The sequence below is a fragment of the Siniperca chuatsi genome, linkage group LG5 (assembly GCF_020085105.1).
Source record: "Siniperca chuatsi isolate FFG_IHB_CAS linkage group LG5, ASM2008510v1, whole genome shotgun sequence".
NCBI classification, from domain to species: domain Eukaryota; kingdom Metazoa; phylum Chordata; class Actinopteri; order Centrarchiformes; family Sinipercidae; genus Siniperca; species Siniperca chuatsi.
The window spans coordinates 17968508-17991174 of record NC_058046.1 but is presented as its reverse complement, the minus strand read 5'-3'; the positions used below and the strand labels follow the sequence as shown (position 1 = coordinate 17991174).

Below are 22667 nucleotides of genomic sequence, written 5' to 3'. Positions count from 1 at the left end.
ATGATATAATGTAGCAGCCATAATCAGATGAAATATATGGTTGAATCATTACCCTGCTATTTTTTTTTTCTATCTCCTCCTTTTTTCCATAACTAATGTCTAGATGTAGATCATATGATCCAAGGGCAGTTTCCCCTATGGCTGCTGACTTTTCTGCTAGGACTTTTCCTGTCTGCCATTGTCTTCTGCACCACCACTAATGACTGTCCTCCCAAATATCATTCAGTAAGTATTTGTGGAGATTAAAAAGGAACAGATGTTGGTTGGGGCTTAGGGAGTGCCACCTTCAGGTACACATAACAGAAGGGGGTCATTTTCACAAGACTAAGAGTCTACAGTCATACTAGCAGCTCTGTGAGGCTCCACTGAGACACAGCAGTGCTTCAAGCTAAATGCTAACATTAGCATGCTAACATGCTCACATTGACAATGCTTATATGCTGAAAAGGTATCATGTTTACCATGTCCACCATCCTAGTTTAGCATGCTAACATTTGTTAATTAGCAATCAACACAAAGTACAGTTGGGACTGCCTTTAGCTTTGCAGGTATTTGGTCATAAACCAAAGTACTGAACAAATAAGAAATGGGACCTGATGGTGGGCTAGAGGAAAAGTCAGAGGATCACCAAACTCAGCTTCATCCTCTGTGTACCTTGAATGTCTCTGTACAAAATGTTATGGTCATTTATTCAGTAGTTGTTGAGATGTGTCTGGACCAAAGTGGTCGACTGGACGCTAGTGTGGCTAAAAATATATACTGTATATATTCATCATAATTCATTCATCATTAGAATTGTTGCTCTTAAAAACATTTTTATTACCAGATTGGATTAATGCAGTTTCATTCATCCTGTGATGATGGAACATGTCCTGCTGCTTGCGTCCATGCGATTCTTAAGTTTGCTGTCTTCCCGCTCCAGCTGTTTGCTCTTTTGGGCTTCGTGGTGAGTGCAGTGTTGATCAGTGCAGCAGCCTCTGAGGTGGTCAGTCTTCTGCACATGCTCGGTGTGGTGCTGAGTCTCAGCAACACTGTGCTGGGGCTGACTCTGTTGGCCTGGGGCAACAGCATAGGAGGTGATATTTGTGTACCTAAATCTTTTTTTGCAAAACATACAAATATATGCTTGTACTTAAAATTTTTAAACACATGATCTGTACGCATCTCTCTTTTTCAGACTGTTTTGCTGACATCACCATCGCCCGGCAGGGTTACCCACGGATGGCCCTATCTGCCTGCTTTGGAGGCATCATCTTCAGTATCCTTTAAAAAAAAAAAAAAAAAAAAAAATTATATATATATATATATATATATATATATATATATATATATATATATATATATATATATATATATATATATATATATATATATAAAAAAAGAGCAGGTGTGTCAGTATAAAAACATAACATGTAAAACAGTGGCTGTTGATGACTGCGTCCTTGACTGTATTTCCTTCAGACATGCTATTTGGAGTGGGTTTAGGATGTCTGGTGCAGATGCTAAATACACACTCTGATGTGCAGGTAATATTCTTCTCAAATACACAGATCAAGAGTTTATCATCTAGTTAAACATACAGAGAAATATATAAGTCGCATATACATGTTCATGTGTGGAACCCATGAACATGATGCATCGTTGTCTCTTTCTCCTCCTCAGTTTGAACCAGAGGGTTTGTTGACGTGGATTCTTGTGGGATCTCTGGGTTTGTCTTTGGTCCTGTCCTTCGTCATCGTTCCACTGTGCCGGTTCCACTTGGGTCAGACCTACGGGATCTTTCTCCTCATCTTCTATGCTGTCTTCCTCCTCATTGCACTCCTCACAGAGTTTGGCAAGATCCACAGTGTGTAGATCTGACCCTGAGGCCAGTCTGAAATGAGGGACGTCCTCCCGTAAGGAAAAATGACACACTAGAACAGAAGCTGCACTGAGAGCAGACGAATTGCATCCTCTTCTACACATATTATTAATGCACTATATATACAAGGGTCAACACTTTGTGCACTTGCCTACAAGCCAGAGGCATCCGCAAATTAATGACAAACTAAGACTTTTCTGCTCAGGGAGAGCTGAAACTAATTATCACACTGTGCCTTTATTCAACTTCTTGTTTGTGCTGACTGGAGCTGTGATGGCACTTTGTGAGTCCAGAGGGAAAACACAGGTTGTTGAAATTTATACTTTAAAACATTGTGAATGAACTAAATGTACTGTAAATTAAAATGTTAAATTACCTAGTACAAAGCTGCTTTTGGGGAATTAAATAATTTTGGTTTGGTATTTGTTTTTACAGGTCGTAGTAATGCTATGCTAGTCTTTCATGACACATTGTTAGTAAATAAGCAGTTACCAGCAGTATGATAGTACAGCAAAAATACATTAATGCACTTGACAATTTTAACAGTTTAATAAAATCCCTTATGAACTAACTTAAATACATTACAGAATAAGAAGTTATATAAAAGTAAAATACTTTGAGTCTGTGGAGACATTAGTTAGGAGATACACCATTATTATTTTGTTGGGTTGAGCTAAAAGGAGTGTAATTGTTTATAATTTTGGTCTTTAGAGAACTTAGTGGAAGTAGTGTCTGTTAATACTGGTCAGATGAGCCACTGAGCTAAGGCATCAGGTTTAAGTACTACATGATTTACGAGAGGTCACAAAAGGCCTACAGCAGTATACATACACAACATACTGTAATAGTACAGGCTCTCTGGTAGTATTTGCTGCAGTCTTTCAAAAGGCCAAAAGAGGGCAACACTCCCACTTCACTGATTGAGCAACAGACCTGTACTGCTGTCTTTCTGTCTGTAGTTATGGCTCCAGGAAGGAGTCATCTTTAACCTGTCTCACTCTCACATCAGTCCAAAAGGCCCCAGACTAGTATTTCCACTGCGGCAAACGGGGAGTGTGGGTGAACTGGAAAAGACCTGGAGTGAGGGGGTTTCTTAGCATTTAAGAAATAACAAGATGGTGGTATGTATGTACTTCTTGCAAACTGTGCGTTAGTTGATGCTGTGAGGTCCAGTCTGAGAGTTGAGCTGAGGCTCTGGGAAGGAAGACGCGTCAGAGACAGGACTGTCCAGATCCTGCTCCAGGCTTTGGTCTGGCCGAGGCCGGTTTTCCCTTGAATACTCCGCATACCACTCCTGGAGAAACACGGCGTGGAAAAGGTTAGGAAGTTACGACAGACCAACTGCTGTTGTGGTATTCAGGATTATTTCTTCCGTTTCTTTACCTGTATCTCCTCCTCGTACATTTTCATGCTGAGGTCACTCTTCGTCCTAGACCTACGACCTAGGTACACCAGAGACGAGTGCTGTACACACACAAGCAGGAGGGAGAGCCGGTTAATTGGGTTCATGGGAAGAGCAGAGGACGAAAAGTTCATTGTGTGTGTGCGCGCGTTCTTACCCCGCCCCTGTCCATAGTTTGTAGGACTCCCTGTAAAGAGCTGAGGGAGGACAGTCCTATGCAGGTCTGTTTGTAAAGCTCCAGAGTGGCCAGAGCTTCATCACGACTCACCTCTACTTCAAACACTATCCCGTTCTCGTCTAGAGCATGTACACACAGACATTAAAATAGTTCACACGCCACACTGTCCTTTCACAGTCCCGGCAGCTAAATTTAAATCAAATAAGCATTTCATCCAAATATCTGTGCAAGAAATATTGCAAACATTCAAGAATACATGAAGACTTTTGTTCTAAAGTGCTATACATTCTGTAAATGTGTACACAATATCCACACATGCACACACACAGTCTCACCCTCTGGGTTCTCCAGTGGTTCCCGGTTCTTGCGGCTGTAGTTCATGCGGAACACGAACGCATCCAGAATGAACGCTACAATGATGGTCATCACCACCTGGAGAGGGAACAGACAAAATATCACACACATGCACGGCCACATTCACAAGCATTAACACAGAGATAAAACGTAAAAATTCAGTGCTTACTTCCACAGACATATCACAAACATTCAAGCACATATGAATGCACAGGCCTCACCATGGTTACTATGTAAAAGGTCATGAAGTAGAGCCGGCTCCAGTGGTTTGTCATAGAAGTTACTCCTTCCTGTAGGAGAGTGAACACAGCAGCAGTCAAACAGCGACACCCACTGATCAATGACAAGACTGCAGAGTGGTGGCTGATGAAAGACCACAGATAAATGACTGAAAATCTTACCATGGTAATGTACCAGTTATTAACCACAGTCAGTTCAAACAGAGTCACTGGAGAAAAACAAAACAAGAAATTAATCCACAAATTAAAAAACAAATTTACACACATAGAAAGAAAAATCACAAACACACCACATTCTTGTCAACTAATCCCAAGAAAATCTCGAAACCAAAAGCAAAAATGAATTGATCCTGAACTGTTCAGTTTATGCTCCTGTTTGAGCAACATTTTCTAAAAACCACCGTTCCCAGCTGTTTTAGGAAAATATTCAGGCTTTTAAAAAATTGAAACTACATATTCATGACCCCTTTTTAAATATTTACGTCTTCAGTAGGGACAAATGGGCTTGGGGGCTGAGATCCAAAGACAAGCTGCGGATGTTGGAAAGTACTGAGAGACGGACTAACACATATTTGGTTTTGGTCTTTTTGTGGGATTTGTTGACAGTAGCAAAAATACAGAATATTGCCAGCCTTATCCTTTAAAAAAATGAAAGGAATTACCAAAGCTGCTGAGAATGTTGTTGAAATTATTGAGATAATAGTAGCCTTCTTCCAACACTGTTTTGTTGCCATCGGTGATGTTGATCTGTTTGTAGGAGTCTGCCACTGTGCTTTTGCTGAGAAAAAAAATGTGACGGAATGATGAATGTATAGTGAAAATAAACATAATTTATCCTCTTGTGCCACAATGAATGGGAAAATGCAAAAACCAGAGTTAATGCCAATACATCCCAATCAGACAATATGTAGAAAACTGAGAAATAAATTGCTGTTGAGTGTTATTTTTATTACTACAGATGATGACAGCATGACGCACTTGCAGCAGTTGGGGTAAATCTTATCTGCGAAGAACTCCATCCCCACAATGGCAAAGGAGTAGTAGAAGATGATTAAGGTCAACCCCAGACTTGCCATCCTGGGGAAGAGCTCAAACATGGTGTCCAACACGTTACGATACCTCTGCTTTATCTTAAACAACCTGTGAGAGACAACAGACCAAAATTCAAACATAAAAGAAAATATGAAATAGTGCCATAAGTACACGTATACTAAACTCTTAAGAGTGACAAATAAAAGCGTACCGGAGCAGCTGAAACGGTTTGAGAACTACAATAAAGTAAAACGGCTCCATGTCGAAGGCAAGAGCAATCAGGCCCAGGAAGGCAAACACTGTCACTGAGAAGTCAAACCTGGACAGACGAGCACAGTAAGGGATTAACAAACCCAAAACCAGTGTTTGTACATGTTCAAATAAATTTTTATTGTGTTTTCACAAAATAGCCACATTAAAATGACTGATGTTTTAATAAGAGTACTGAATCCAAATGTACAGACTCCAACAGGGTCTATGGATTTATTTATCACTGCGCTGCTCAGCATAACCCGTGAGTCTCATCAACTGCACAGTCTACAAGTCTGAACTTTTGGATTCAGTACTCATTTAATATGTCAATCAAATCGACCCAGTATCCAAATTATTACTCACAGATTCCACCCAGAGCTGAAATAATCCATCGGCCCCAAACCTGTAATTTTCAATAACACCTCTACACCATAAACTAAAAAGGACAGAGGCAGAGTTAATATTAGTATAAGTGCATATAAACAACTTCAATTCATGACGCCCTCTATGATCAGTTTTACAGCATATGATTACTGATATGATTTTCTGTGTGAGTGGGAGACAGCAGGCAGCCTACTCACTGGTCAGGAAAACAATGTAACTCCAGGGAACAATTTTGGACCAGGAAAATCCACCTGCATAAGGAGATGAGGAAGGTGACAGCTCTGTAGTGCAAAACACTTTCCTTCAGTCACATGTGTTTATGTTATAGGGAAAGATCTTACTATTCAGTGTGTACGTCTCCACTAGGATCCACACGCCATTGATGGCCACCACCACATCTGCAGTCACAAGAAAAGGTTAAAAGGTTTATGATGAGAGACTTTTGTCTCGGTATCTCCGAGGACAGCTGGGAGAATGTAAATGATTTCACTTACACATGGTATATTGGAAGGCCTTTGACTTCACAAGCAGGTTGATGCCTGTTAGAGATAGAAGAAAGCACTGAGAATTACGAACTGAGAGACTGATTTGTTCAGTTGAATAAATGGAAGAAAATAAACAGAGAACTTGCCTTTGAAAATGAGGAAGGTCGTGTGTGGAAGGTCATCAAACCAATGTTCTCCACTGCGTCGTGCCTAAACAACACACACACACACACACACACACACACACACACACAGTACATTAAAAACAGCCAAAAGGACACAAAATACAGTGAATTATAACTACACAGTGCAAATGTAAGCCTACTTACCTTCCATTTAAGGCCAGTGGCCTCATAGAATTTATAAAAATCCTGTAGACTGTAGCAGAACAGACTCCCGTTAAATTGTTGTATGAAAATTTAACTATGCAAGTAAATGCAGAAGGATTTTAACTGAAAAAGTGTGTCAGGCAGTCACCTGAGCATAGGAGAACCTGACGTGTGAAGAGCTTTATATGTGAGGAAGCGATCTCTTGCAGACATCCGTGGTCTGTAAAATCGCATCAGACCATCAAACTGTTTCAGCGACACGCCCATCGGCCTCTGGAGAGACAACAACATCAACGCAGACAAACGCAGCGGCGGTTAGTTCTTTTTAAAATAATTAATTTGCACCAGATATACATTTACACTGCATAGAACAATGAGGTCGTACCTGCCGGCTTACTAACAGCTGAAAGGCGTGGTCAATAGCAGAGCGTTTGTGAAGCAAAAGAGATTTAAACTTCATCTTCTCGACATCATTAAACGTATCAAACACCACTGCCAAGAGCTGGAGGGGGACAGAGAAAATGACAACGTAGTGAAGCTGATGAGTAATCATGTAAAAGGGATAACTGAAAGCCATGTCTATTTTTTTTTTTAAATAGGACCCAAATACAATATTTCTCATATGTAAGTTGGCACAGACAGTTGCTGCAAATGCACAAATACATTAGGCTAGACAATTTTGAAGTGGTGAAAAAAGGCTCATTTGTACCAGGTTCATGACAAAGTAGAGCTCTATGGAGAGGTAAACAATGAAGAAAACACAGGACCAGCGGTTCTTGGAGTACGCTGGCATCATCACATCAGGAAAACTACAAGAAAGAGGGAAGCATGACTTACATGCATCATGAGATACAAAATAAAAATGGTGGAATCAGCTTTAACACACATGTGGTGAGGCAAAAACATCTATGATGAGCCCTGTAAGTAGTAAGTACTGCTTGCATGCTGTGTGTGTAAAAATGACTGAACAGTACTACGTGTACTTCTGTGCTTACTTTGCTGTGGTCAGCAGCACAAACAGACTGACGAGGCTGTTCTCCAGAGTACTGAAATACTGCGGCGAGAGGAGAGGGTTTCAGTCAGGAAATCTGACCACTACAGACACACAACTGGGACAAAGAGAACAACCAACCCAAAGTCCCCAAACTTCCATAACTCAAACAAACTAATGTCAGGCAGACTCAACGTACCGGGTCAGCTGTGTTTGGAGAGAAGAGGCAGAAACCTGGGAGGAGACAACAGGATAGTTAAACACACAGAGTAACAGAAAATCCTGTTCCCCCTGAAGACAGTAGACGGTTCACCCTTAACTATTTTATGATTTTCAGTAAAAGAGGGCAGAAAAGAAGCAACAGCAATTAATATACATTAAAATAATACATTTTCTTACCCAAGATAGCAAATATAACCATGAAGAAGAGCAGCAGTAGGAGGATGTCAATAAAAGGTGGGAGGGACTGGAAGATCTGACGCAAGTTTCTGATTGGATGAAAGTAACCTTGTCAGTGACGACTGCATTTAACAGTCAAATCAGTGGTGTCTGTATGTTCACGGAGTGGGACAAAATCATGGAAAAAAACATGTAAAAGGGGACATTAACTTTGAAGTAACTAATTCACAAAGCAGCTACATTAAAACCAACCATCAATGAGCAGGAAATGTCATTTTAGACAGATATTTTAAAACAAAAGTTTTTAAAGTCCTGTGTAGGATTTGAATATTTCAGAAGCTGGTGACTCCGAACAGCAGCACCAAAAGAAGACACTGTCAAAAAACATCTCAATGAATTCTCAATGGATGTTTTCAAGTTAAATGGAGCACAAATCTAAATGAGCTTGCAAGATTTTTTTTCTTGAAAGTCACTGTTTTTCTTTCATAGTATGAAAATAATTACATTTGGAGCCTGGGAAGGGATGCCTAGTTGACCTGTATGGTCTTTCCTTTATTCTCTCTAGTCTCCTCCAGTAAACAAACAGAATTTGGTGTGGGTTGTTACGAAAACCTCTCAATTGAGGAAGCTGAAATTTCTACTTTGTGGCCATGACTTTGACCTGACTGTGTGAATGTGTGTGTGTGTTTGTTACGTCATTATGTACCTGCGCACAGCACCACAGTATCTACAGTCCACCAGGAAAATTGGTCTGAGCGCTCTGGTCACTCGCACGTGAGACGTTTGTCTGATCAGAACCACTATGGCCTCCACGAACTGTAGCAGCAACACACACGTCTGAACAAGGAGAAGAGACAACGTGAACAATATACAGTAACAGAAGCTGAATCCCAAACTATGACATGGGACCTGCAGACAGCAGGGTGACTGCCTTCCCTCAGTGGACCTATGAAAGCAAGCATTCAGCATGCTGAAGTGACTGACCCTGACCTCCCTGTAGAGCGAGGCAAGAAAAAAAACAAACAGGATTTCTCTGTGGTTATTGCAAAATGACTACATTAATATGCAGAAAGTATCCATCATGCATCGCTTACCTTCACCATGGTCCTCTTGTGTCGTATGAAGGTGTGGAAGCCTAACCAGCGGAGTTTCATGCATAGCTCAAATGCCACCATAACCAAAGCCAGCAGCTCCAGTGTGGCGTGGACCTGCAGAGGTATCAAATGCACGGGAGCTTTTACAGGAAACTGTGTGTGTAAGCTTGTGTGAGTGTGTTTGTGTGTATATGTTCGCTCACGTAGACATCGAGGCGCAGTGAGGGCACAGCAGGAGCTTCACACAGTGACAGCATCATCAGCAGCAGGCCTGTCAGCAGCTCCATCATGTAGAACAGGTGGTTGTGGGCAAACAGGTATGCTGCCAGTGCCTTTGGGTTTCGAGGATGGGTGAAGAACTTATCATTGTTCTCTCCCTCCTGTATGTGAAAGTTAAAGTTACATACAAACAATGTAAGTATTTTTATTTTATTTATTGGATTTCAGCTGATTCAACTAACATCCCACCACTGTGGAGCAGTATCTGTGGTCTGAAAAACACAATGCATTAGGATAAGTTAAATCTGATGTATTGGTCTGATGAAGCAGTGCATCACTCGTAGATGAGTGATGTTAAATACTCAGACTTCAGAACATTCAATTCACTGTTTGCTTTTTTTCCCTCCTGTATTTTTTATAAAAATGACCAAGGACCATATCAGTGCTCTTATTGAGTGGTTTCCAAACTGGGGGGGATGCACATGACCAGAAGAAAAAGGTGAAAGTTAAGTTGAATAAACCTTTTTCACAGCAGACACTTTGACTTGTCAAACACAGGTACAACTAATAGCATTAGTAAATGTTGCACTGCAATGATTGCTGGAACGAAGCAATCATTAATGTTATTAGTTCCACCTGTGCTTTTCCTGCTGTGACGAACCAAATGACAAGTCTTTTTGTTTGGTTACAAACACCTTGAACATTATTACACATGAACTGTGCAACTTTTCTAAATACAATGAAAAAGCCTGTGTTTGTGTGAGTTTCTGTATTAACATTTAGCAGAAACTTTTTGGTTATCAGTCCAGAATTCCCATAGTTGTGCGTCACTACTTTGACGTTCCTTGTATCTTAACTTATCTTAACTTTATTACTTCCAGCAGCTGTTCATGATGTAAATAGAGCCCACTGAAAGTTTTAACCATCTACAAGTAATTCAGTGTGGAGGGTGTAATAAAAACCATTATATGACCATGTGAGCTCAGTTGCAGTCACCCTTTACACTCAGTAATTAACAAACACCACAATACACTGCTTGTGAATACCTGCAGGTAGATGGCTGCCTCTTGGTAGTTCATCTCCCAGCTTTGCCGTAAGGACACATTTTGGGCTCTGTAGTTTTGTGGCCCAGGTGTTGAGATCACAGCGTTGTTCACTATGTCATAATTGCCTCCTCCTCCATCTGGAAGAAAACACTCAAGAGTCAGTGTATTGATACAGTCCATATTTATGTGGAAAAGAACAACAAACTTGTGTACCAAACAATGAAGTTGTCTTTTAATTTCCATGTTTATCCTTCTTTTAGCACCATATATGGGTCACACACACACACACACGCACACAAAGTACATAGTGGGGTATGTACCTACCAATGCAGTCTAGTTCTAACTGTAAGGAATAGGAGGAGATTGCTACTGGACTCTCGTTATGGGTCTGATCTTCATGGAAACCAGCTGCTTGCCCGCATAAGCACTCCATTGATGAGTTTGGATTTGTCTGTGTGAACTTATTAAAGTCCCTGAAGTCCAAAGCACAATGTGTGTGTGTGTCATTCACAGTACGCTAGTCTTGTTCCAGCATCCACACAGATCCGGAGATACAGATGGCCAAACATTCCACTCAGAACTGATGCAAACTCCAGAAACACGGTCACAAGTGGAGTCCGGACGCAAGTTCTTACAGATCCAGAAATATCCAGGCCAAGATGGGTGATCAAAGTGACACCTGGGACAGAACACCATTCAAAACAACTGACAGTGCTCATGAAGATCAGTACTTCTTTGACAACCGGTTGCTTCTTTTAGAAAACGCATCAGTCACCTTGATGAAACATACTGTCACCAGTGACAGTGAAACGTGACTTAAACACTTGCACACTGAAATTACCCTCCTGCCTTAGCTGTGGAGTTTGAACTTTGAACCCAGTGCTGCCAATCAGCAAGAAAGTGCCGTGTTTGCACTGATTGTCATTTCACTGATTGTTTGCACATTGTCTATTACGCCTCCTTCCTGTCACAGACAGGATACAGACATGAAACAGATAAACCACAGGAGGAACTAATCATGCACTACAGGAGAGAGAGCCACTGACTTCAAAAGACAGGGAAGACATCTAGATATCTAATAACACTGAGAAAGCAGCAAGCCATTGTAGAACATAACGCAGAATTAGGTAATGACTATGTTTAAACTGACACAGAGAGTACTTTTTTCTTAAACCTGCACTGTCTACAAAATGAACTCAAAAGTACAACTGAAAAAGATGAAATCCAGATGAAGTCTAATTCTCTAATAACCTGAATTTACAGATTCAAGCAGGAGTTCTCATAAATATAAGTCACAGTTTCTTTCTTGAATAAGCAATTCCTCCGTGTGTCTTTCTGCAGCTGCATATTTTAGTCCTGTGTGAGTCTATCTGGGTACTCTTCCCACGCACTGTACATCACATGTTTCTGCTTCAGGCGCGACTCCTTGGAATAAAACGTAGCGGACACCATCTGAGTCTCTGAAAAGCGGTCACAGACTTTTCCTGTCCACCATGACAGCAGCAGATTGAGCTGAAGTGTGAAGATCAAATTCCAGTCCAGCGGCAGCCTGGCTGTTATCCTGACAGGAGTACACCCCGTTTCTGCCGTGTGCTATTCCAACCCCTCATTTGTTTGAGAACAATAACATGTTTGGAGCTCCCAGTCAAAAACACAGTGGGCTCCGGGTCACAGAAACACAAACAGACTCAGCAGTCATGACCGTTTCTCCCAGGACAAATAAAATCAAGTTTTATGGTGATCTGAAGGGTCGTGACCACCAGCAAAAAAACTGAACACCACACTTCTATCCAAGCATGTGTTTTGTCACTGAGATGATACAATGCAGACTTCTTTCTCAGTGTCCAGGTTCAAACTCCCTCTCTTTCCAGAAAGCTCCAAAAGCAATCAGCAAGAACAGCATGATACTTCCTCCTTGACCACCATTCCCAGATATCCTGAGAAAAAAAACTCCTCTCCTCTTCCTGTTCACCTCCAGAGCCAGAGAAAATGATCCAGCAGGCTCACACACACAGACACACTTACACACAGGCTGCAGACATTCACACACACAACACACACATGCGGCCCATGAGCACCAGGGAGGGGCTGGGGGGTACCCGGTCTGCTGAGGCAGCGGTTTCTCAGATGGGTCATTTTGTAGCTTATATGTGAGGAACACAAAGGCAGCAGGATTACTATGTTGAGTGGATGCATGGATACCCATACATACTGTGTGTGCGCACACACACATATGTTTGTTTCACTATCCCAGTGGGGGACAGTCATTGACTTATGCTTCCCCTAGCCCCTTACCCTAACCTTAACCATCACAACTAAATGCCTAACCTTAACCTAATTGTAACCAGTACCCTAAAACCAAGTCTAAACCCTCAAAAAGCAGTCTCTACATGTGGGGACCTCACAGTGACACAAGTCCCCATGGGTTAGTGTGCATTCAGGTATAAGTCCCCACGGGGATATAAGAACATGAAACACACACACACACACACACACACACACACACACACACACACACGTGATCTCAGAGCCTAGTGGACAATCTCTCTTCTGCATTAAACAGTGTGGTCTGGACATGCAGCAGGTATGCAGCCTGTCAACAACATTAAACGGCTTCAGACTGTACATGCACTGGTAAGTAGACGAGCTTAACTTCATATCACACAATATACTTCTATAATTACATATGCTATATATATATATATATATATATATATATATATATATATATATATATACTCTTCTACTGACAACACACTGTATACTGTAAATACAAATGCATCGTGGAGCTAAAAACGTAGCCTGATCATATCTTTATGTGAGCTACAGTACGGCTTAATGAAAGTTGACGTCTGTCTTTCTGTACACTGAAGAACAATCACCAAGCTTCTTCTCAGTTGCCAGTTTATTTGGTCCATCTAACTTAAACCAACTGTGTTGAAACGGTTTTAAAGAGGTGTTGATTCAATTTCATGTAGGCTAATTTTGAGGCTAGAGTATACAACGCAACAGCATCACAAACTACAGCCTCCAAAAACAAAACGATCACAAAGTTGAATCACCTAAAACAGTTTCAACAAACACTGAACGTTAAAACCTTCGTGACGCTGGGTTTTACTGTTTAACACTGGACTGAATTAGTTTTAGCTTTGTGTACCAAATAAACTGGCAACTGAGTGAATTTTCTCACAAATATTTTTGCTTTAATATATATATATATATATATATATATATATATATAAAAACCATGCCATGACAGTAGTAACACCAGAACCCATGTCCACGGTCACGGGCCTAGCCATACATACGTAGTTTACATAACTCCACCATGGCGGAGGATGAGGATATGACAGTAAAAACTTACTTTCGTCTCCTCTCTCGGTCTCCTCGTTGAGCAGACCGCTGTTTGCTTCGTCCCAGGTTAAGATGAGAGGCACATCGTCGTCAGACTCCATAGTAGCAGATAACCAGGCTCCAACCAGTCTTGCTTTGCTAAAGTTCAATTAGAGTTAATCTAAGCTACCCGCTAGCTAAATACGTGCATGGTTTGTTCTGCAAACCGCAAGACGACTGCACATCTTGGGTGCTCTCAGCTAACGCTAGTTGTTAGCTAACAAACCGAGTACTTTTAACGCGGTGCAAACTGAGATGATAGCTAACAAGTTAAAACGTCTCTGGTGAGATAGGCAACACAGGAACTAGCTGCTTTCAAGTTGTGTGAAGCGGACAAGGCCTGTTGGTTGCAGACTTGGTCTTTGTCCTCTCACAGATGTCATCTGTCACCGAATCAACTGGTTCACTGTCACTCAGGCGAACAAGCTGAGACTGTCCGAGTATGTCCATCACGGCATCATCACCGCACACTAGGCTTTCTGCTGGATAACAAATGTTGTGCGTGTTCTCATACCATTTAACACGATAACTAAGTGTACCAATTTAATATCTGGATTAATCTTCTCGCAAGCAACATTACCTGACACTTACTAACGACACTTCATAAGCTCTACAGATACTTCGGGTACAGCGAGATCAACAAACATTCGCGACACTGAAGCAATTCGCGGCAGGCTGAGTGACCGTTGCCAAATTTTCAAAATAAAAGTCAATGGCTATAGGTATGCTGTATGTCTCTTGTCTTAAGTCTCATGTCTACAGTGCCCTTAATTAAAGATTATCACATTCATTTATTGATTCATTCATGTATAAGATTAAATAACCCCGAATGCATACATATATTTTCTGCATCATAATCTATCCGCAACATGCGCCAGTGATTTGATACTGTCACCCGCATTAGTGGTATCCTAGCAACAGAGGAAAAAATGTCAACAATATTTTCTGCTTGCGGCCAACATATGAGTCGACAGGTAACTATGTACCGTAGTTAGCTTAGTATATAGCTACATCTAAACTAACACAAGCTAAAGTATCTGCTGTCATCCTCCTAAAAAAACTAGGAACCGTTTTATAACCAACTTTCTGTTAAAAACAACAACTTAAATGTGTAGACTGATGTTGTCTAATTTAACAGACGCTAATCCTCACTTATTTATCTTAACCTAGCGTTAACTGTTAATACTGTCGTAGATAGCTAACTAATGGCAAATGTAATGTGACAATACCAGAGTCATTTACAGTATGTTGGAAAATGTAGCCGCTGATACAATGGTTACTATGGGCCAATGGCTTGAGGCTACAGCACACCTAACAGCTAGGGTGGTTCCCAATAGGGACTACTATAATACCCCCATAGTCTTCTATGGGGGTATTATAGTAGCAATATTATTTGCAAATGTGTGTGGAGAGTTGTGAAACTGTGTCTCAAACCACATGTGCGTTACTTTGCTTGTATCCCTACTTTGTTTTCTATATAGCTAGTATCTTATAGTTCCATATAAATGCTTTAATCTAGGCCAGTGCTCCCCAACCTTTTTTACTTGTGTTCCTTTAATACAGTGTGACCTGAAGAGGTAAAACTACCCAGTATTTTACACGAAATAGCAAATATTAGAGAAAGGTCTGACATATTAACACAGGTTAATCTGGCGACCCTTGTGGGGCTCCTGTATGGGGGTGTTATTGTAGCAGTATTATTTTCAAATGTGTGTGGAGAGTTGTGAAAATGCCTCTCAATTCGTATGCGCTGTACTCAGATTTGTGAATGTGTACTAAAATCTGCTAAAGTGTATTCAGATTTGCAAGTGTACTGAGATTAGTTTACAGCATTCCCTTTTTTGTTGTTTTTTTTGCTCTTTTCCTACCATCCAGTGACAGCATGTCTGCAAAGGGGGCAACAGTGCTGGCAAAGACAAAGGCAAAGACCCAGTCGGAAGATGCTCTAAAGAACCGTGAACCGTCACAGAAGAAGCTGCTCTCTCTTGAGGCCCAACGCATCTCAAGCATATTGGAAAACTGCATCAGTCAAGTTGAGATTGCAGCGACTCTGCCTGCTGTGCTCCGGTTAAACAGTGTGTCTAGTGTTGCAGACAAGGAGTTGAGCAGGGCACTTCAAAAGCATCAAATATTAGATGAAAGACTGGAGACACTAGAAGGTCTCAAGTGGGACTCAGATGGGGAACAAGAGGGAGAATCTGGGGAAGCAAGGAGGAGAGAAAGGGCTAAGCTTGAAAAGGACATCAAGAACTCTGTCAGGGATCTGCTCAGGCTTGTCCGAAACCATCCAGATGTCATTTTTGGTTTGAGGACAGAGCTAGGTATGGAAGTAGGAGAGAGTGAGTACATACTAATAAGAGGGCTTGAGAAGTTTCATGGCCTTATGGTAGAAAAGTTGCTGACCAGTCTGGATGAGGAGCTACAGCTGGTTCTCTATAAGCAGGCGCCTTCATCCCCTGCCCACAATCTGGAGCACATGGTTTCAGTGGAAGAGGAATTAGCTATAGCCATGAAGGAAATAGATGCAAAGGTGAGGCATCAAGTTGAAAAAGAAACAAGAGTCTAGTCTAACAAACCCAGATTTCTTACTTGAGGCCAACATATCCTCTGCTTTTAACCTTTTTCCTATCTCACCTCTTCTGTCTTTCCATTTGTATCACAGATTTCTCACAAAAATGATGAGATCAAAAATTTGCAGAGTTCTCTGCAGAGGAAAAACGCACAAGAAGCGAGTATGTCACTTCTTGCAGGCAAGCAGTGCCAGTCACATATGAAGATTTCAAAGGTGAAGCACACCAGTATACAACAGGAAATTGATCAATTGAACATTCAGCTCAACAATTTGATGCTTGAAAACAGACAGGCAGAAAGAGTGATCCAAGAGGTAAGTTTAGTATATCTAATATTTCATAGTAAATGTTTAATATTTTAGTGTTTTCATTAAAACCTATGTCAACTGTTCCTTGACAGAAAAATGAAAAGGTGGAGACAGAAATTGAATACTTGCTCCAACATTTTGATGACGAAATAGAAGAAAACCAGGTACAAACTCAGTCAAACCACAAAGTGCCAAAAGTTACTGGAAAAGATAATAAGTGTGTATACTGGATATATGCTGGTTGAGACTATAATCAGGATGTTTAACATGACAGTTCAAGTTCTTGACCTCGGATATAGTAGTTTAACAAAATAATCTTAACGCAGGGTCCATTTACTGGCTTTTTCCAGACCCTTCACATTTCACAGTCTTCATCAGCTGATGGAGTCTGGCCAGTTCATCTGCTGAGATGATTTTGTCAAACTATATTCAGGATATTGTATATATGCATCATCCTGCTCTAAAATATTCCTCTATGGATACTATGAATATTACCATGCATCAAGAACACGGTGAAGTCTTCAAATGTCCAGTTTTTGTTCGACCAGTAGTCCAAAACCCAAAGATATTCATTTTATAAGAATATAAAACACAGAAAAACACAAAATCTTCACATTAGAAGCTATTAGAAGCTGAAACCAGAGAACATATGCCATTTTTTCTTGATTAACCAATTGTAACGATTAATCGATTACAATTTATTTTCTGTTGATCGACTAATCAATTACAAATAATAACAAATATATTTTTCATTTCAGCTCTAAAACACACAACTGTTTTATTTACTCCTGGTCATTTCGAAACCCAGGACAGATGCATTCACACTTCATGCATTGGTTTAGTTAAATTTCAATCTGGTTTTAGCATTTACCATTTGAGCATTTATACCTGCTTATTAAATGGATTATCCTTTTTAAGATTTCAGTATGCTCAATGTCTGAAATCTTCTTTTACATATATATTTTTTTCACTACCCACCACAATCTCTTTTAACTGCCACCATCACCTGTCGCAGGCCGACCTGGAGTTGAATGAAATGGAATATGAAAGGGAGGAGGAGGAGCTGAGGAAGCTGGAGAAAGCCTTTTCTGTCCTGGAGGTGGAGTGCAACCAGATCCAAGAGAAGCGTCGGCTGGCAGAAGAGAAGAGAAAGGAGGAGATGAGGGAGCTGGTGTTGAAGACCAAAGCTGCTATTTTTGCCCAAGCCTGGTGGAGAGGCTACAGCACTCGCAAGGCCTTAAAAAACAAGGGCAAAGGCAAGAAGGCCAAAAAAGGAAAAGGCAAGAAGACCAAATAAACCATTGACTAGTTTCATTACTCTGGTGCTACACTCAAACACTCTCTACCTGTTAGAGTATGAATGTTGCAAAAACCATTATACTCCATATTCAGCACGTTTGTCATTTATGTCTTGTTTTTTTATAAAGTTTTTTATGTTTTAACCATCTAGAATTCTAGAATGTTGCTGCAGTTCACTGAGAACCGTCACTTTAATGAGCATTTTCCTACTCAAACCAAATAAACAGCTCTGTATCAAAAACAGAAATAAAGTGACAAAAACACAACTTCCTCTTTAATTTGATTTGTTTCACTACAAACTGTACTCAAAGTGAGCCAATAATAGCCTACAATAACATCTTATTTAGACTATTTTTACTTAGGCGTAGCCTACATAATATGAAAAGAATAACTGTAATGATGCCAAACAATCTAAATATTCAATGAGAGATGCAATGGATTCTAAACGAAGATAAAGTAACTCCAAATCAATTTTACAACAAGAATGTGATCCACAACATTTCTCCCCATCTGCTTTGTCAACAAATCATATCATATAATCGCACCCTATTTTTAATAGGTGTATGCCTACATGAAATTAATATTTAATTATGCCAAACAATCAAAACATTCAATGAGAAATGAATGTCAGTCTGAAAGAAGAGAAAGTAACTTCAGCTCAATTTTATAATGTATATGTGATCCACAACATTTCTCTCCGTTTGCTTTGTGAGTCAATGTTCAGAGTCAGACAACAAAACAGATGCTTCACTGGATAACGCTAGGCTTTCAAAATAAAAGAGAAATGTCCCACACTTCAACCCACACAGCAATGTTAAGAACAAACAATAGACATGTGGTAGTAGGTAGTGTCTTTGGCAACTTACATAAGAACAAATCGCCGAATTTATATGTGGAAAAGTCGCATCGAAAACGGGTCTGACCTGCCAAATTAAGTTAAAACAGGGACGGATTCATTGGTTATACCAGTTGTTGTTTTCTTTAGTGGCCGCAGGGTGGCAGTACAGGACCTTGTCTTCTGAATGATCAATTATCTACATTACACTCATTTGGCAGTCATGTGCACAGGAGGAGCCATTGAAACGCCAGCAGTATAAATGATCTGATATTGCTACTAGATAGTATTTATCGAGCTAAAACAAATCAACTATAATTAATTTATAGTTACTACTATCACTTCAAGCCCTGTTAATTACAATGAGGAGCTAACTGAATATCCTACTGACCACTCATAAACTCATTAAGTTTATTAATAAACGTTGGTAGGTAATTAGCATTATTCCCAGCATTCACTGTATTTAGATTTAACTCTCCAGAAACCCTTTCTCTAGTTTCAAGACAGCACATTTACTATTACAGTACAGTATTACAGTACATTTAGGAGATTTCCTTATATCTTTGGTTAGTCACATAGGTCTTTTTTCTGAATTAAAATAAAAACCACTCAAATACATAAATAAGGCAGGTGCCCTCTTCTGGATCAAACATGGCTGCTAATTCTACACCCTACCCTGATTACTTCTTCATTACTGACTGATAAATATATAGTAATTGCAAAGCAGATCCAACTAGGAATCCTTGTCAAAATTCTTAATCAGTTGTTGATGCACCCAGTGTCTTAAGTTTACTGAAGTACATTGTCTTCAAGTTCAGTTAACTCACAGAGTTTTACATTAAAATAACTAACAACAAACTTTAAATGAACTATTCAGTGCTAGTTCAGTGAATTCAGTTTTAAAGCAGCATAGGAATGTATGTTTAGGGTTAAACTGAAACACCTTAATGTTTATTACATTTTTTTATACAAGTTACGATGCGCTTTTTTGCCTTCTCTCTTTTCTGTCCATTGTTGTGTCTTTGTGAGGGAGTCTGATGTTGTCTAACTATGTCATCGTGGTCCTGGATGAACATCTTGACCTAAGAAGGAGACAGTAGGAAAGAGTATGTTAAGTTGATCATTTTCTATTGCGCTGGCTGTTTGTCTCCATCTCTGCTCTGTCAGGGTACATACCATGTCCAGCTGTTTCTCTGTATCATTCATATCCACACCCTCCTCTCCTTCTATCATGTCTTCTGTCATTTCATAGAGGTTGAGGGTCGCCATCTTAATCTGTCCCAGTAGGAGTGTTTTCTTTGCTGCTGTTTCCTGAATGTGGTTCCACTTTCTTTCCTGTATAAAGACAGGGGCAACTGATTTTCATACAGAATGGTACGGTAAAGCAACATTTGATCTGGTCTTAGCTCTGACGCCGGACTTTGACCCAGGATTATATGTCTGGTACCCATGTTTGAGCTTCAGAACGGGTCTTCTCTAGCTCGGTCTGGAGCTGGGACAGCTGGTTGTTCTTGTGCAGCCGCAGCAAGTGATGCTGGTCCTCCAGTGTCAGCAGTGCTTTTCTCTGCTGGTCGGCCTGTTCCTGCGCCTCACTCTCCCTCCGATAGAACTGGTCTCTAAAGTGGAGAAGACTCTCTAAATGACCCGTGAGCAGCTGCACATCTTCGAACTGTAACACACACGTTAAAGGTTTAGCCCCAAAATGTAACTTCAATATCTACTCAAAACATGTCAGTGGTTTTGAAATGGCGGGCCCCCTCGCCTGAAACAAAGACCGCCCCTGCTGACATCATATACATTATTGCACTTTTCTGAAATAAAACATGAACCTGTACGGAGAAAGAGCCAGAAGTGTTTCACACAACAATGCCATATATTTAATGAGTGTGGCTATTGTTTAGGCCATCATCAAGAGACACAATGAGTCGAGATTAAGGGTGATTTACCGCCAAGACTAAACCCTTTCCAGGGGTCAAAATGAGCTTTGGACCCAATTTTTCAGTTACAAAATACTTGCATTATGCTTAAGGGGTAGTGTGAAGAAACCCGTTGGGTTTTTGTACTTTTAGAGCAGCAGAGAGATGAGTTATCTGTAATTGTTGGGGGACTACAGGAGTTGACATGTTAGGTGGTGCAATGCATTTCAAAAAGGCTTTCAAATGACAGATTGTTTGGTAAACGGATAAATACATTTTTATGATAGACTCTTCCTGTACGATAAACAAATTTAGATTCAGTCACACGTTTCTCTGCCATGTAAAAATCCTTGCTGTACCTTCGTCATTTTGACCACACACTCCATGAAGTCCCGATACACAGTGTGTCTCTGCACCTGACGCTCTACTTCCTGTTTCCTCTCCATCATTTCAGCATACTCCTCCTTCAGCCTCTTTATCTCTGCCTCCTTTTGAAGCCCCTCTTCCCTATCCCTCTCTGCTTTCTCAGCAGCTTGATTAGCATCTTCCTTCTACACAGAGGGGGATAGAGCTGTTGCTGTCCAGTAAAATTGAAATCCAACATGTGCAGTCTAATGCAGGAGTCGTGTGTGAAATGGTCCCTTACTGTACTTACCTTGCGAAACAGATCAAAGGATGAGTATAACTCCTCCTCTGTTTTAACTTTAACCTCCATATGCAACTCATCTATCCGCTGTTGCAAACTCTCCAACAACTACATAAACACACACACACACACACACACACACACACACACACACACACACACACAGCAGGTAAAGCTTGGATTAGCTGTTTAGGAATATTTATGATGCATGGGCAGTCAGGACAGTGAGAAATCAATCAAGGTCATTTATTTGTCATTTTACAACAACAAATGTAAGTTATACATACAAATTTAGAATAGACTAAAATGAAATAAATAAAACTATATAGTTATTTATATGCATATACTTATACACGTGCACACCCAAAAAGTAATCATTTTAAGAATGATATATAATAATATTATTTTATAAGAACGCTGCATCGCAAGAAGTAACGTTAGCGTTAGGTAACTGCCAGACGTTACATCGCGAGAAGTAACGCTAACAGGGTAACTGTTAGCTAAAGTAATTGCGCACCTGTTTGCGTTCCTCGGTCTTTGCGTTAAGCTCTTCCTCCTCCCGGCGTTTCTTCTGCAGATCAAAGAAGGCAACGCTCCAGTCACTCAAGACGTTTCCCGTCATCACACCGCTCGCCCCCGCAGGCAACCCCCTGTTCACACATAAGCACAGTACAAAGTTAATAACATTGACCGCTCAGATTGATTCTGGCAGGGCTTCTCACGTTCAACCGCTCCACATAAACTCACTGTGAAACCTGCTCCTTACGGACGGCCCTAGAGTCCATGACTCTTTGTTGTCTTTGAAGATTTTCAGAGTTAACGATAAAAGTCTTCCGGTTTTATTCTTCCTCCTGCTATCGTTGGTTAACGTTAGTTTCCAAACTTTCCATGAACGTTCGCTTCCAGCGTTCTTCCCCCTCGTTGCTATGGTAACGAAAAACCAGGAACTTTTAAAGGCACAATCCGGCATTTCAGTGCAAAGAAAGGCAGCTCCACCAACATCGTTCAAAACAAGATTTTTATTTTAATTTTATCTATAAATCAAACTCTGTTAGAACTGAAATGATTAGGCAATTAATCAGTTAGTCGATTAACAGAAAATTAATCAACAACTAGAAATTCAAATGTTAACCAAAAGCACAGCCCCACCAAAAACTTTAAAAAACGATAAGTCAAATGCTTAAATTATATCAGTTACAGCTGAAAAGAGAAGATGATTAATTGATTAATTACTGGATTGATGAACAATTATTTACCAACTTTTTCATAATCAATTTCAATCAACCAAACTTGATGGTTCCAGCTTTTTAAAGATCCCCTCCAGACGTGTTTCAAGACATAAAAATGCTTTGAATAATAATGTGTGTGTGATGTTTTTTCCCCAAAAACAGCTAGTTAAAAATTCTAGAACATTTAAACCCCCCTTTCAATTTGA

The 22667-nt window shown here is 40.3% G+C and overlaps 4 protein-coding genes across 8 annotated transcripts in view; 2 read left to right on the top strand and 2 right to left on the bottom strand.

The window, feature by feature from the left end:
• Positions 1–2243, top strand: part of slc8b1 (solute carrier family 8 member B1) — a 9053-nt gene extending 6810 nt beyond the window's left edge. For both annotated transcript variants that reach the window (XM_044196838.1, XM_044196839.1), the window contains 5 exons: positions 104–225; positions 923–1076; positions 1178–1258; positions 1462–1526; positions 1663–2243. In XM_044196838.1, coding sequence (XP_044052773.1) covers positions 104–225; positions 923–1076; positions 1178–1258; positions 1462–1526; positions 1663–1854 — 614 coding nt within the window. In that variant the 3' untranslated portion in view covers positions 1855–2243. The remainder of the gene's footprint in view (positions 1–103; positions 226–922; positions 1077–1177; positions 1259–1461; positions 1527–1662) is intronic.
• Positions 2244–2395: 152 nt separating this feature from the next.
• On the bottom strand, positions 2396–14346 carry tpcn1 (two pore segment channel 1). Of its 2 annotated transcripts, none has more exons than XM_044196834.1 (26): positions 13630–14346; positions 10266–10402; positions 9204–9380; positions 9001–9114; positions 8613–8743; positions 7907–7995; positions 7707–7741; positions 7512–7570; positions 7226–7325; positions 6902–7018; positions 6665–6789; positions 6517–6565; positions 6334–6397; positions 6197–6241; positions 6044–6100; positions 5900–5953; positions 5682–5754; positions 5278–5385; positions 5013–5174; positions 4697–4812; positions 4197–4243; positions 4017–4085; positions 3777–3873; positions 3421–3560; positions 3245–3325; positions 2396–3155 (listed from the first exon to the last, which is right to left on the bottom strand). In XM_044196834.1, the coding sequence occupies exons 1-26, from the start codon at positions 13718–13720 to the stop codon at positions 3012–3014; spliced, it is 2481 nt and encodes an 826-aa protein (XP_044052769.1). In that variant the 5' UTR covers positions 13721–14346; the 3' UTR covers positions 2396–3011. The 2 variants fall into 2 exon arrangements, with proteins under 2 accessions (XP_044052769.1, XP_044052768.1); XM_044196833.1 differs by lacking the exon at positions 13630–14346 and adding an exon at positions 10590–11336.
• Positions 12779–18101, top strand: iqcd (IQ motif containing D). Of its 2 annotated transcripts, none has more exons than XM_044196840.1 (5): positions 12779–12899; positions 15534–16188; positions 16321–16542; positions 16629–16700; positions 17552–18101. In XM_044196840.1, exons 1-5 carry the CDS (start codon positions 12841–12843, stop codon positions 17831–17833), a joined length of 1290 nt encoding a protein of 429 aa, XP_044052775.1. In that variant the 5' UTR covers positions 12779–12840; the 3' UTR covers positions 17834–18101. The 2 variants fall into 2 exon arrangements, with proteins under 2 accessions (XP_044052775.1, XP_044052776.1); XM_044196841.1 differs by lacking the exon at positions 12779–12899 and adding an exon at positions 14529–14632.
• Positions 18102–19592: 1491 nt separating this feature from the next.
• cfap73 (cilia and flagella associated protein 73) lies at positions 19593–22154 on the bottom strand. 2 transcript variants are annotated; one of them, XM_044196842.1, is made up of 7 exons: positions 21980–22153; positions 21750–21882; positions 21242–21340; positions 20946–21137; positions 20118–20339; positions 19847–20005; positions 19593–19752 (listed from the first exon to the last, which is right to left on the bottom strand). In XM_044196842.1, the coding sequence occupies exons 1-7, from the start codon at positions 22015–22017 to the stop codon at positions 19615–19617; spliced, it is 981 nt and encodes a 326-aa protein (XP_044052777.1). In that variant the 5' UTR covers positions 22018–22153; the 3' UTR covers positions 19593–19614. The 2 variants fall into 2 exon arrangements, with proteins under 2 accessions (XP_044052777.1, XP_044052778.1); XM_044196843.1 differs by lacking the exon at positions 20946–21137 and having other exon boundaries at positions 21980–22154.
• Positions 22155–22667: the final 513 nt, after the last annotated feature.